We start from the raw sequence: 14,440 nt of genomic DNA, 5'->3' as shown, positions 1-14,440 counted from the left end.
GCGTACACATTCACCTCCAGGGACCCCAAGCATCCACCGTAATGTGGGAGCTTCGAAACGTCCAAAGCGGGCCTACCTGGCCTACCTGAAGACACGTTTTCATCTGTGAAGGTGCACCAACAAAATGGTTTCAGTTTGCTGTGACTTGGAGTGAACTCTGCTGCACGTGTTTCCCTCTACTTTCTCACAGGGATTCTACAGCATGCATCATTTAATTGAAAGACATCATGTTTGGTGCTGCAATGCTTTTCACAGCATGTTTGATCTTCCAGATTGTGAAGACTAAAATGTATCCAGTGGCTGATTTTATGTCTGTCTGTGTGTGTGTGTGTGTGTTTGCATAGGAATGCAAGTTCTGGAGTGGAACAGCATTTCCTTGACTAGTAAGACGTACGAGGAGGTGCAGGGTCTGGTTGGTCACCAGGTTGGAGAGGCGGAGATATGTGTCAGACTGTGAGTGCCAGATTTGCATAGCAGCTTACCATTTAAGTGTGTTTTAGGTTAATTTTTACTTTTACTTTCTATCTACTAAGAAAGTTGTACAGCTTGAGAAATGAGTAGTACTTGTTTGGAAAAATTAGTGCTTAGTTATTGTCTTAGAAGTAAAAATGAAACACAGTTCCTAACTTGTATTCTGCATTCTGATGTATTTCTTAATGAAACATGATATTTAATAAGAAGTAATGTTGGGCAGGAATAAATCATGAAAGATACATATTTTACATATTTTTTTATGAAAAAAGGGGTTAGAGGGAAAATGTAAAAAGGACTTGTGACTTCAATCAAAAAGTTAAGCCATTTGAGAGCGAAAAAAGTAATTTTGTTACAAAAAAGTACATTAAAACCAGGAGTGTACATTTAAGAGAGCAAACAGGATCCATTCACAGAACTTTTTGTCTTTTGACCATGATTTTTCTTTTTGTCATTTCCAGTGACATAAATATGCTGTCTGATTCTGAAAGCTCCCTCCTAGACCTTCAAGACCAGACCAAAGGTGAGAACCTCCAGTCAGTGGAGAAGACAATCAAATGATGATGTCCTAATTAACCTCAATGGGACTTTACCACTAACTTCTGACTTGCATCTATAAATATACAGGAGACAGACCTCCACGGTCACCAGGTGTTGACCCTAAGCAGCTGGCTGCCGAGCTGCAGAAAGTGTCCCAGCAGCAGGTGCCATCCTCCTCTGCATCAGCACTGGATAAAGCCTCAGCATCCACTGGCTCCAGTGCGGTTCCTAGCCCTGGCCAACCTGGATCACCCTCTGTCAGGAAGAAACGTCACAGCAAGGTATGCATATGCCATGCCCACGCTATTATTTGATGCCTTTTTGTATACAATGAGGTAAATGCATAACTGTGTCTTTTCTTACTGCTGATGTTTTGTTTCTTAGACCTCTGAGGCTGCAAAAACTCAGTCCCTCCCAGTGTCAGGGGAGATCCAGGTAGATTTTGGCTCTCATTAACGCAGCTATAAGAGTAGCTTATTCAGGCCGTGGAAAACCTGGAAATGTCAGGGAATTTTAAAAATGTGTTTTACAGACCTGCATATGTGGAAATTTCTATAGCTCATATAACTCTTCAAGTTATGCTCAGCTCTAAAATATTTCTTCAGCTAGAAATTGCTGATTATGAATGCATTCTCTATCATGTAAAGTGAATTAATTGGTCAGAACCCTGCTTATTAATCAACAGAATGTATTTATGCCATATTTATTTATCTTTTTAGTAGTGGAGAATAGAAAGAAACATTTCCTTCATTCTTTCTTTGATTTTGCAGCTTCAGATAAATTATGACAAACAGCTGGGAAATCTCATCGTCCATGTTCTTCAAGCACGAAATCTGGCACCCCGAGACAATAACGGCTACTCGGATCCATTCGTAAAAGTTTACTTGCTGCCGGGTAGAGGGTAAGTACAAGTAGTGAACCTACCCCTAAACCTAACCCTACCCAATGTAGTTACCTTGTATTACCAGAACTTTCTTAGATAAATACACTGTAAGTACACTATAAGTACATTTAAGTACACATACTGTAAAATAAAGTGCAACCGAATTGTGTCTCAAGGTTTCCACCTCACTGTGAACAACCAACTGTGGCTGGTCACTTTACATGTTCAGCCTCTTCCTTTTCAAGCTACCTAACAAAATAGCTCTGTGAGACTACAGAGAGTGTGAAAAATAAGATGCTAGTATAATTTAATATCTGGATTCTTGACTTTAACAAGATAAATCCAGCTGTTTCACCCTTGGCACTGGAAATTAAGACTCCCGGAGCTGTTATTCAGTCCCAGCTGCTACTTTCCCTGACTAAACGAAACAGAAAATCATTTATCCAGCTGTAATTAGCACCAGGTCTGTGGGAACGACCTGGAAAGGATTATGCATATTGTGTATGATTTTGTGTCAGTGTGTATGTGCTTCTCAATACATTTTGTGCATTAAGTGAGTCAGCAAAAGAGGAAAATCAATACCAGTTTAGATTGTGTTAAAAATTATGATATTTGAAGGTTGGTGTGTATGTTTGTGTATGTGTGCTTCAGATCATTTCTGGCTCTCATCTGATCATGCAGTACTTAGATTGAACCTACAGAAACAGGAGCTCTCCATTTCTCTACACCATATGTGACCCTGGACTACAAATGTTAAGATTTATACATCATCTGAAAGCTGTTTAAATAAGTGTCCCATTGATGTATGGTTTGTTAGTACAGGACAATATTTCGCTAAGATACAACTATTTGAAAATCCAGAATCTGGGGGTGAAAAACAAATCAGAACATTGAGACGCTGTCCAAATGAAGTTCATAGCTATGCATATTACTAATCAAAAATTGCGTTTTGATATATTTACAGTAGGAAATTTACAAAATATCTTCATGGAACATGATCTTTACTTAATGTTCTAATGATTTTGGCTTAAAAATAATATCAATAATTTTGACCGATACATTGTATTTTGGGCTGTTGCTACAAATATATACCAGCAACTTAAGACTGGTTTTGTGGTCAAGGGTCACATATGAGCATGAATGCATGGGCTACTGCAAACACACACACAAAGACACACACACACACACACACACACATACATCTTTTCCGTATCCCACTCATCACTGATTGTTGTCTGTTTTTGCTGCATGCTGGATCTTCACAGTCAGGTCATGGTTGTGCAGAATGCCAGGTATGTGATTCTTTCCTACGGTACCAGCACATTATACAAGACTTGGCCAAGCTTGGACATGAATGGCTTAATGATGTAGTGTTTTGCTCTTTATATCATCGTTACGCATTGATCATTTTCTCAAAGAAGTATATGGTTGCTGCAACAACACAAGTGGGCCTATACTAGACGTCCTCCATTGTTCAAACCATTTCCCACCACTGTGAGGTGTTTTATGGTTTAGTTCATGCCAAACTGATTTTCTGGTGACCTCTTGTAGTATGTTATCTAATTGCAGTGCTGAAAACAAAAGAAGGTCCAAACACGTTCAGAAGAGCCTGAACCCAGAGTGGAACCAATCTGTCATCTACAAAAATATCCACCTGGAACAGGTAAACTACAACCTCGCAATCATTTGCACATGTCTATGTTGCAGATATCTAGAAAACCAAAAGAAAAATCTGATTTCACTTTAATAGAATATGCTTTTTTTTAAGTTTGAACATTTCAGATCAGTTTTGAGATTTTAATTATCTGAAGGCTCTTCAGAGAGAATCTCAGGCTTTTTGTGCAAACAGGGAAAAGTCTGTTGTCTCCCAGAAGTGCTTTAGTCTAATTAAGACCAAAGAGCTTCCTAAGTCTGTGGTGCCCTCTGAAGCAGCTGCAGACAGATGTGATTGATATGTTTTTACTGGATTATTGAAGCGGGGCAAGTGGTTTGTAATTGAGAGAGAAAGACAGAATGCAGGTAGGTGAAGCTTGTATTGAAAACCATTTGGATGTAATGCTTAATGTTGCATATCGTGTTGGAGATGTTTGCTGGTTTAACAGAAAATAGATATTTTCTTAATCATTATTTTTGACTTGCTTTTCAGTGAAAGTATAACGTATAATGTATGAAAGTATAATGTTCTAATAACAAAATAATTTTACTTTAGAAGCAAAATTCAGAGATTCTGAATGTCTCAGAAAGTCTATTATATTCGCCATGGCTGTATTTATTTTATTACAAATGCAGTCAAAACAGTAATTTTGTGAAATATTATCACAATTTAAAATAATTTTTAAATGTAATGTATTCCTTTATTGCTAAGCAGAATTTTCAGCATTATCACTCTAGTCTTCAGTGTCACACAATCCTTCAGAAATAATTGTAAAATGCTGATTTGGTGCTCAAGAAAATATTTATTATTATTATTATCAAGGTTAACAATTGTGCTACTTAATTTTTGTGTAAACCATGAAAAATTACTTTGATCAATGTATAGAAATGTTAAAAGTACAGAATTTGAAATATAATTATTTTTAAGATTATACATTTTCTCTGTCCCTTTTGAATAAAAGTATTGTTTTATTTATTTATTTTTATTTTTTGAAGTTTCTTTAGAGGTTTTAAATGGTAGTGTATGTTTTGAAATACAGCTTCTCAAGGAATAGTTCAGTTGAAGTTACTTAGAATGACAATATTCAAATAATGTATGGTGATAGAGTCACAAATTCAATCATCTTGGCATTGAATACTCTGTGTTTGTGCGGTGTGTGTTTAGCTAAGAAAGAAGACACTGGAGGTCAGTGTGTGGGACTATGACAAGAGCTCTGCCAATGACTTCTTGGGAGAGGTGAGAAGCTAAAAGCTTTAAACACACTTTGAAAGAATAAACACCAGGTCCAATGTGTGCTAAACGATACAGAAGTGTGTGTGTGTGTGTGTGTGTGTGTGTGTGTGTGTGTGTGTGTGTGTGTGTGTGTGGGTATGTATATATGTTATACATTTTTATTTTATACCAAAAATCATTATGATATTAAGTAAAGATCATGTTGATTAGTAATATGCATTGTTAAGAATTAATTTGGACAAATTCAAAGGTGATTTTATCAGCATTTAGTTTTTTTATCAGTCAATAATAATATTCATGGGCTTTGTAGGTTCTAATTGACCTGTCTAACACGGCCCAACTGGATAACGTCCCACGCTGGCTGCCTCTGAAGGAGCAGAGTGAGGGCGAGCATCACCGGCGTTCTCACTCGGGACAGGGCCGCCAGCACTCGCCCAAACCCCATGGAGGACACGGGAGCCAGCATTCCCCAAAAACCTCTGGTCACAGCAAGGAGGACTCACCCAAATCCTCGGTCATCAAAAGCCGTAGTCACGGAATCTTCCCTGACCCTGCCAAGGGTAGGACCGCAAGTCGCATAGAACTTCAGCCACTTCTCCTTTCACATTTCCAGTCGTGACGTCCTCCTCTTTTCCATCCTTCTATTGCTGTTATTTCTATGCATTCTGTCCTCTCTTCCACTGTCTTTATTGTTCTTGCTTTCACTTGATATCTCCATCCTGTATTTCTCAAGCTTCCTAGCTTTGGCTTCGTGCTCTCCATATATGTGTGTTCAGTTCACAACAGCGCTGAGCTCACCAGCGCTTCACTCCAGCCACCTCACACAGGGTGTGACAGGGCCGCTCTGACAGGAAGCAGCCTTCTTAGATGCTAACTAGGGCACAATAGTTGGACCTTCAGTATCACATTAGTTGTGTCAGACTAAATGGAGACTCAATTTCAAATAACCTAACATAATAACTGTAGAATACAAATAAGTATGACTTTTTGAAGAATTAAAATTAATAAATAGGCAAAAGTAGGGAATGAAACACCCTTGTGGTAATCTGGTTCTGGTTGTTTTAGACACGCAGGTCCCTGCTATTGAAAAATCTCACAGTAGCCCTGGCACGTCGAAGCCGTCCCTCTCCGAGGGCCAAGCTCGCCCCCACGGAGGCCCCCGTGCTCATGGCAAAAGTGGTACGGCCCGGGCACACCTTGATGATGCCACGGCAACGGCGGAAGCTGCCGGCCAGCAGCCCCGTCTCCAACCAAGTAAACGACGCAAATAAAACCTCCACAGCATGGCTGCCTTCGCACTCATCTGTTCCTCCTTCTGTTCTTCTTCACTGCCCTCTTTTGTTTTTTTGCCCCGTTCCCTGTTGTTTTCTGGTTTCTCCCATTGTAATTCCTCTGGTCCCACTGTGAACACAGTCTGTCACTTCACTTCCACTTCGCCTGTGTGTTCTCACCGGTGTGTTGGGAACGCATCACGTTTGCAAAGATACAGGAACAGTATTATTCTTTTTCCAACAATTTTAATAATTATAAAGCTAAACTGGTTGATAAATTTAAAGTATATCATATTTTGAAGTAATGGGGCTATACAGTACTTTGAATTAATGAAATATACTTTCACTGCACCCTTAAATTGCATCTTTTTAAACTTCCTGTTCCTGTAACGCAGATAGCATGGCGTTAGCCAAGGTCATGTGTTTGATTCCCAGGGAACACACAATAAGCATATGCATAAAATAATGATTAAATATATTATGATGGTGAGTCTGAGTCCAACCCTAAAAAATCTTCACAAATAAATACAGTTTCTGACCTAGTCAGGCACCTAGTTGGCAGACTTGTGCTTTTACCCAACAGGGACATGTTGAAACCTTGCCACTAAGGCTATTTTAGAAATAACCTACTCAATTTATCATTTAATTAAAGATAGATAGCAAATGGCCATCCCTGATCAGCACACACATACATATCGACATGTTTTGTCCCCTTGAACCCTTCACCACAGCCCTGTCAACCTTTCTTCGAACTTCTCTTTTATTTGTCCCATTGAGTTGGTTACTGTCCCAGACGGCTGGCTTTTCAGCAGCTTCCCCACTCTACCGAGATGGCCGTGCATGTGGCCACCTGCTCCTTATAGCACCATCCCACCCTGCCTCCACTCTCTCTGCGGCTCTAGCTGGCCTACATTGCACCTCAGTCGACGCTGTAAGCGTACTGTGGCTGCATGTGACTATGACCTACAGTTAAAGCTGGTGGTGTCCATTTTGTGACAAGTTCATACTCTGAGTCTCCATCTCGCCTCCCTTCTTCCCTCTCCAAAACCTCCCCTCCTTCTCGCACCCCACCCCATGACTGATATATGGCCCCAGCCCAAAATGGCCGCCTCGACCCGAGGCACCACAGGCACAGCGTAGTTGGTGTGCTCACCATTCAGAAAGCCCCGTCCGAGTCGCCGGCCAATGAGATCCCTGACAGCCATCACCTGACCCTCAGGAAAGCCATGTCTGAAGAGACGCCACAGCCGGACGGAGGTGAGAGTTGATTGCATCTCGTATGATTGCCGATGACAGCAAGAGAGAGAGAGCGAGAGGATGTTGAGTTACTAACGCACATCTTAACTAGCGGAACTAGCTAAGGACACTCTGTTTGAACTGCAAACGGTGCTTTTGTGCCCACAAAGGGCACTGCGGGAAGGGGATGCTATCCGAAGGGTCCAAATGAAAGTGAGCAACTGGATCCTTTTACACAAAACTGTTACAGAAGATGATCAAGGAAGTAAATTTGAAGTTATGATAATGTGAACCTGGTTGCTGCATCATTACGATTTGTTTAGGAGGTGCCAAACATCCCAGGACTAAATATTTCTTTACATATTAACATAAATAGAAGTTTAACAACATGCAAGTTGAAATACATTTTAATTAAATACACAAAAAGGCAATGTCTGAGATTTTTTGCATTAGCATTCATTAGCATGAATTTTGCTATCAAGTAAAAGGCCTGTTCTCACTGAGATGAAGGTTTGGTGCAAAAATCGGGTGCAATTAATAATATTTTAATTTGAATGACTGACATCTAAAGCATGTTCAGATCAGAATAGACTTGCCATTAGTTTGACTGAATTTATTTTAATGGAGAGTTATTCTAATCATTTTTCCATCACACTAAGTAGAAAACTGGCCAACCAATAAGAGTTGAATTTTTTGGTCATGTGCTCAGAGGCACATGGTGCTATTGTTACATAAAACAAAAACTTGGTGGCACTCACAAAAACGCAGTTCTGTTAAGTGACAATGAATAGCAGATAAAGAATACAGACTCTTTCTCTGTACTATTGTAATTGCTATTGTTGATGAATGAATTTGTCAAAATAAAAATTAAAAATTAAAAAAAATCAGAACAGCTGTTTGAAAACATTTAAATGCTGATTACATTTTTTCTCCATGATAAGCGAGTGTCAGAAATGTACAGTTGTGCAGATTTTGTGTGTTTTTATTGCAACATTTTGAACAATGAACACATAAAGGCAATTATGACAAATATCAGCATTCTAATCAAATACTACAACAAACATTAGAATATTAATATAAAAGCTTTTCTGTAACCTACTGCTAGAGAGTGAAAATGCATTTTCATTCAGGCCATTTGCAGGTTGTTTTTTTTTTCAGGTTGGTCTGAACATTCAAATTGCATATAGGCTGATTTTTCATGTCAACAATCATGCTGGTATGAACAGGCCTGAAATTTGGAGAGTCACAATAGAGTAGCAGTGATGCTTCTCTTACAAATACGTGCAAATGCCATGCGACCTTCGAAGTCCTCAGTTTTTCAAATGATTGGGACCTAGTGATGCTCACTTTCGACTGGAATCTGCTTTCTGCCACTTTACAGGAAATTCATGCAGCGAGTCTCAGTCTGCTTCAACAGTCCAGCAACATGCTTCCTTAAAACCAGGGGACAAAACAGTAGCGCTAAACTATGACAAACGCTAGGAGGGAGCGTCAACCCATGACCATCCCAAGAGATTCTTATTAGCTGCCTATTTTTAGCATTACTGTTGCTGAATCTGTTTGAAATAAGACTATGTGCATGAATTAAATGCCAAAATCATGCATCCCACGTCACACCATCACCATAACTTTCAGTCAAACACTGCATCAACATAAAAAAGCTATTTAAAAATGATTAATCGTACTTAACCACAATTAAAATAAGCTTAGCATAATTCTAAAAGAATTAGCATAATGAAATTACTTATTGTACAAAACTCAAATACACAGTTTACTAATGAACAGTTTAATTTGTTGTGTCTGTGCTTTTGCTTCTGTCATCTGATGTCTGTTTAGCATATCTCTGTCTGCGGTATTTCCTTTCATTGATGAAGTGCTGCCATGCTTTCTTTAAATGTTGCCAACAGTATCTATCTCATCTGTGTATGTGTGTGTGTGTGTGTGTGTGTGTGTGTGTTGGGAGTGAATATGTGAATATATACCCCTATGATTGATATTTACCAGTTGCAAACTAGTAGTAGTGTATGTGACTCATGCAACTCACATAGTCCACTTCAAAAAACAGCGTCCCGCAGCCATAGATCTGGTGATGCTCCTGTTACTGCAGCCTCATTGGACAGCGGTCTGAGTGGCAGTGCCTTTAGCCTATTGGATGAAGAGGGCGGGACCAATGCAGTAGATAGTGCTATCTTCCAGGTCCCCAGACTGTGAGTGCTTTACCATATGACTCCCTTAATATTTACTAATCAGTCAAAGTTTGTTTGAAATATTCTACAATTTCATGGTTTTATTTGGTAGAATCTAGACTGCTTTTTTATTTTGTATTTATTCAAATCCCTCCATTTTCTTGGCACTCCATGGGTTCTCTGACCTGATGTTGTTTATTATTCAGAGGAAAGATTCCAAACGGCACTGAAGCTGTGACATCCGCTCATGGAGATACAGAGGGTAATGTTTGCATGGGATGTTGTGTGGTTTTGTGATTTAAAAAAAAAAAAAAAAATTGTGCATGCATGTGTCAATAGCAGGGTATTTGGGAGAACAATGTGGCAGCTAAGAAGTTGAATTTCTTTTCTATTATATATATATATATATATATATATATATATATATATATATATATGATAATAAAATGTATTATCATGAAAATTTCATTAGATCATACTTTTATCTATACGGTTCAAAAGTTTGTGGTTTGTAAAATGTCTTAATATTTTTCAGAGAAGCCTTTTATACTCTCCAAGGATGCATTTATTTGACCAAAATACAGTAAGAACAGAAATATTGTGAAATGTTATTTCAATTTTAAATAATTATTTTCTATTTTATATACTTTAAAATTTAATTTATTCCTGTGATGGCAAATACCATCATTTAGCATCATTACTCCAATCTGCAGTGTCACATAATCCTTCAGAAAACTTAATACTACTGTACTGCTTTGGTGCTCAAAATGTATTTCTGATTATCAATGTTGAAAACAGTTGTGCTGCTTAATATTAAGTCAAAACCATTATTTTTTTCTTCTTCCAGGATTCATTGATGAATAGAAATCAATTTAATGCATCCTTGCTTATTTAAACCATCCAAAAACAAAGTCTTAGTGGCCCCAAACTTTTGAACGATATAATAATCTATATCAATTTTTTATCTATGAAAACCAGTAGAATAATAGTTCCCTCTGGATTCATCTGTTTCCTCTACTATGTTATTTATTACTGACATGGTCAGAGATAAACAGAATGTGGGAGGAAGAGATACAGAGATAACGGATAGGAAGAAGAATTGCCATATCGATGTGTCTGTGCCTGTTTAGGTAAGACTCAGGTGATAGGGGAACTAAAGATCGCCTTGAAGAAAGAGATGAAGACAGAAGGAGAACACCTGGTGCTTGAGATCCTACAGTGCAGAAACATCACCTACAAATTCAAGTCTCCAGACCACCTCCCGGGTAACAAGACACACAACTGCAAACATGTTCACTCATTATACTATGCATCTATTTGATATATGGTTGATTTACACATTGTCTTATTGATATAAACTTCCCAAATGTTCTTACAGAAATGCTTAATTCCTGTTTAAACAGGACTTGAGATAGGAAAGCTTAATACTTACTGTTGGTGTTGTTTTACAGACCTGTATGTGAAGCTCTATGTGGTGAATGTGGCCACTCAGAAAAGAATCATCAAGAAGAAAACCAGAGTGTGTCGTCATGATCGTGAACCGTCTTTCAACGAAACTTTTCGCTTCTGCATGAACCCTGCAGGTCATTCCATTCAGGTACGTCAGAAATTGACGCACTAGGGTGCTAAAGTTTGACCCGACTTGAAGTAGTGATTCATATTTATTCCAACCCTTGCAGCTCTTTCTTGTTTCAAATGGAGGCAAGTTCGTAAAGAAGACCCTAATCGGCGAAGCCTACGTGTGGCTGGATAAGGTAGACCTACGGAAACGGGTGGTGAGCTGGCATAAGCTGCTTGCCAGCACAGCTCAGATCCACTCTTAAAGACGGCGGTCGGATGAGGCACAAGGACAGACCAGGCAGTGGAGTCGCACATCCCTGCCACACTCTTTGGGACTAAACCAAGCTGAATTTGGAGGTCGACACAGGGAGCTTCCCGACTGCACTGGCATGTGTAATCGTGTTAATCCAAGCCATTGAGAAACAGGTGTATAATGGTGTTTACAGAAAGGATCTGACACTTAGTGACACGATGCAGATCTTTAAGTTGGGAAAAGCTCAAAAAATTGAGCTGGACAGTCACACAATGTGTTCATATACCTATATGTGTACATGCACTTTCACAACAACTTACACTTATCTACACACATTTATACAGATGTATGTATAATAATGTGTGTACACTGGGCCACAACAGACAGTTAGATGATAGAGTGAAAGTATATTTATTTCAAAGTAATGTTTCCCGTTTGTGCATTATTCATATGAGAACTATTATTTACAGATAGAGATAAATATCATATACATTATTTTTGTATGATAGAGACAAATTCAGTTTGAGATATTTATCGTTATTTTACATTCCCTCTCAGATGTTATTATGTGTTGAAAGACCTGATATTTAAAGCATATTATCATTGGATTAGAAGAGTATTTTATGGTATATTATAGACAGATTTAAATGAATGAAATATGATTTATTGGGTGTTGTGATGACTCGTTGTGTTAGTATGGTTATTTACACTCACAGAATACTTTCATCTTTTGCTTTGTGATACTGAATTCATCAAAGCCAGAGATACAGGTTCAAAGTTCTAGGAATCAAGAAGCAGATAATTACAAAGAATTTAAACTTTTAAGATAACTGCCAGACTTATATGACTCACACAGAAATTAATGGGAAATTGAATAGAAAGTGTTCACTGATTGTTGTGATTCGCTGTCTCATTTGATGAATGTGACAGTTGAAATATCTCCAGTTTGCAGCAGCATCAGTTGAAAATGTCTAACCCAGCACTGTTATATAATTTGCACTTTTGTGTCAAGCATTTTGCAAATGTAGGTTGTAAGCTTTTTTCTGAGTTTTCCTCGAAACAGCAAACACATCCTGCCATTTAAAAGAGTCAAACACTGTCAATCCCCCACATACTCATACACATCTGTTTCTCTTAAATACTCAAGGAATAGAGTTTGAATGGGTCAGTGTAGTGTCTGTCCGCATCATATTGCTGATACAATGTTGATATTATTTTTTATTTAAAAAAATTGAAATAAATCCTAACACTCAGGTTTCGATGAAAAGGCCTTGCTTAAAAATTATTGGCTGATCTTTGATCTAAGCAGGTTCTGCTTAAAGGTGATAACAATGAGGATCAGGGTGATGACATCACAATGTGTTCATCTTTAATTTAACAGATCATTTTGGCAAACTTTAATTTTCTTCTTGGTTTACATGTCTTAAAGGACACGTTAGACGCTGAGTGCACAATCTCATACTTTCAGAAGAGTGTGGCCATTTCGCAATGCAGACATTTGCAAATGCCATTAGTATTATACGTACGTTGTTTCTTGTTGTTTTTTATGCCTTTAAACTTAGGATTTTTGGATACAAACTTTACATAAAATAACCTAGCCATTTTACAGCTCATGCACTTACTGGTGTTCACTCAAACACCCAGCGTTAAGGGTTGAGTCAACCTTTAACCTGTGCCAAACTACCAAAATCCACAGGTTCTGTGCATGTTATTCTATGCAACCGAAAAAGCATCTGGTGTAGGCCTACTTATTGTTAAGTGGTCAATAAGTACACCAGATGAAGACGAATGAGGACTTTTTTTTTCCTTGTATGTTTTTTATTTTTTTCACATGGTAAATAGGTTTGCTTTTATATTTGGTTGTCTTTTGCTTGATGCTTGTTTAATTAACTTTTTATTGCTATTTTGATGTCATATAACAATGAGTTTGCAAAAACGTAGGGTTGATTAACCTACTCAATTAAATAACTACTAGTTTTGAGAATTTAGATGTACATAAAATGTGTTTACAGGATCATAGCAGGTCATCTTATGTTCGTCATTCACAGTGTCTGGAAAGAAACACAACTATCTCACTGCACTCAGCTTTATATACAATGCGCAGCTTTCACTAGCCTATATATTCTGATGTCCCAGAATGTGTTATAATTTTTTATGTTTACAAATTAGATAACAATCATATAACCAATTGTCACGTGAATTCATCTTAACCAACGCAGCCTCCTTGAATTATTCGCGCATGCTCCACTTTCACTTCGCCACACTAACCTTCACCTCTGCAAAAAAGATTTAAAATAAAAAAATAAAAAAATTGTGTATATAAAAATTATAATTTTCTTTTTGTACAAATAAGATCTTGAATTAGTTTTCTGGTTCAGCGAAGAGCATGTGTGAGAGAAAGAAGCAGAGCATGTTGTACATGTACATGACTAAAAACTCTCCTCATGTTTGCCTCTGACGGAAAGGACTTGACCTGCACAACAGACACCGATTTAACCCTGTATATTAACGAACAGATTTGGACCTTACTGACTCCAAGTAGAACCAGGAAATTTATGGTGTTTACACTTTGGATGTTGCATGTTTTGTTGGTGGTTTGTTCATATTATTTTTGTGTCCAGATTCTATTTACAAAAAGAGAATAAGATTATGAAAAAAATATCAGATCTAAATATGTATGCTTACTGTACAAAGATATAATCCGTCTGGTTTTCCACTTAATGTAAACTGATGAAAAAAAAACTGTCATGGTTTTTGTGGTTGTACACAAACGGTATTGATAAATTATGCAAATTGTGCTGTAATAAAAGGCTAATGACCCAAGTCTAAATATTAAATGATATATGTAAAATTTTCCCTGATGTGAATTCATTTGTAAGCCACTTTTACACCCCCCCCCCCCCCCCCCCTCTCTCTCTCTCTGTCTATGTGTCATCTATCTGTCTGTATCTGTCTTTCTACATGTAGCTGTATCTATCTATCTGTTTGTTTTATATATATGTCTACCAGTTTGTGGGTAGGAAGAAACACGAAGACAGGTAATGCCATAATGCTTTGTCATTGTATTTTTTTCTTTCTTTCTTGTTTTATAGTTTTATGAGATTATTATATTTTACAAAGTAAAAAATGAATAAAAACATTAAGAAAAAACGA

The 14,440-nt window shown here is 37.8% G+C and overlaps 1 protein-coding gene across 1 annotated transcript in view; it reads left to right on the top strand.

The window, feature by feature from the left end:
* The window catches only part of LOC113079079 (protein piccolo-like), a 44,949-nt gene extending 33,494 nt beyond the window's left edge, over nt 1–11,455 (top strand). The window contains exons 12-27 of the mRNA XM_026251273.1: nt 345–453; nt 933–994; nt 1,099–1,292; nt 1,396–1,446; nt 1,782–1,912; nt 3,160–3,186; nt 3,464–3,557; nt 4,713–4,784; nt 5,092–5,341; nt 5,847–6,035; nt 7,148–7,309; nt 9,354–9,495; nt 9,681–9,736; nt 10,605–10,739; nt 10,926–11,071; nt 11,154–11,455. Of these exons, the coding sequence (XP_026107058.1) occupies nt 345–453; nt 933–994; nt 1,099–1,292; nt 1,396–1,446; nt 1,782–1,912; nt 3,160–3,186; nt 3,464–3,557; nt 4,713–4,784; nt 5,092–5,341; nt 5,847–6,035; nt 7,148–7,309; nt 9,354–9,495; nt 9,681–9,736; nt 10,605–10,739; nt 10,926–11,071; nt 11,154–11,297 (1,964 nt within the window). The 3' untranslated portion in view covers nt 11,298–11,455. The remainder of the gene's footprint in view (nt 1–344; nt 454–932; nt 995–1,098; nt 1,293–1,395; nt 1,447–1,781; nt 1,913–3,159; nt 3,187–3,463; nt 3,558–4,712; nt 4,785–5,091; nt 5,342–5,846; nt 6,036–7,147; nt 7,310–9,353; nt 9,496–9,680; nt 9,737–10,604; nt 10,740–10,925; nt 11,072–11,153) is intronic.
* The last annotated feature ends 2,985 nt before the right edge of the window (nt 11,456–14,440 follow it).

Source organism: Carassius auratus, unplaced genomic scaffold (genome assembly GCF_003368295.1).
Source record: "Carassius auratus strain Wakin unplaced genomic scaffold, ASM336829v1 scaf_tig00027159, whole genome shotgun sequence".
Classification (NCBI taxonomy): Eukaryota; Metazoa; Chordata; class Actinopteri; order Cypriniformes; family Cyprinidae; genus Carassius; species Carassius auratus.
The sequence above is the reverse complement of the archived record's forward strand: the minus strand, read 5'-3'. Positions and strand labels throughout refer to the sequence as shown.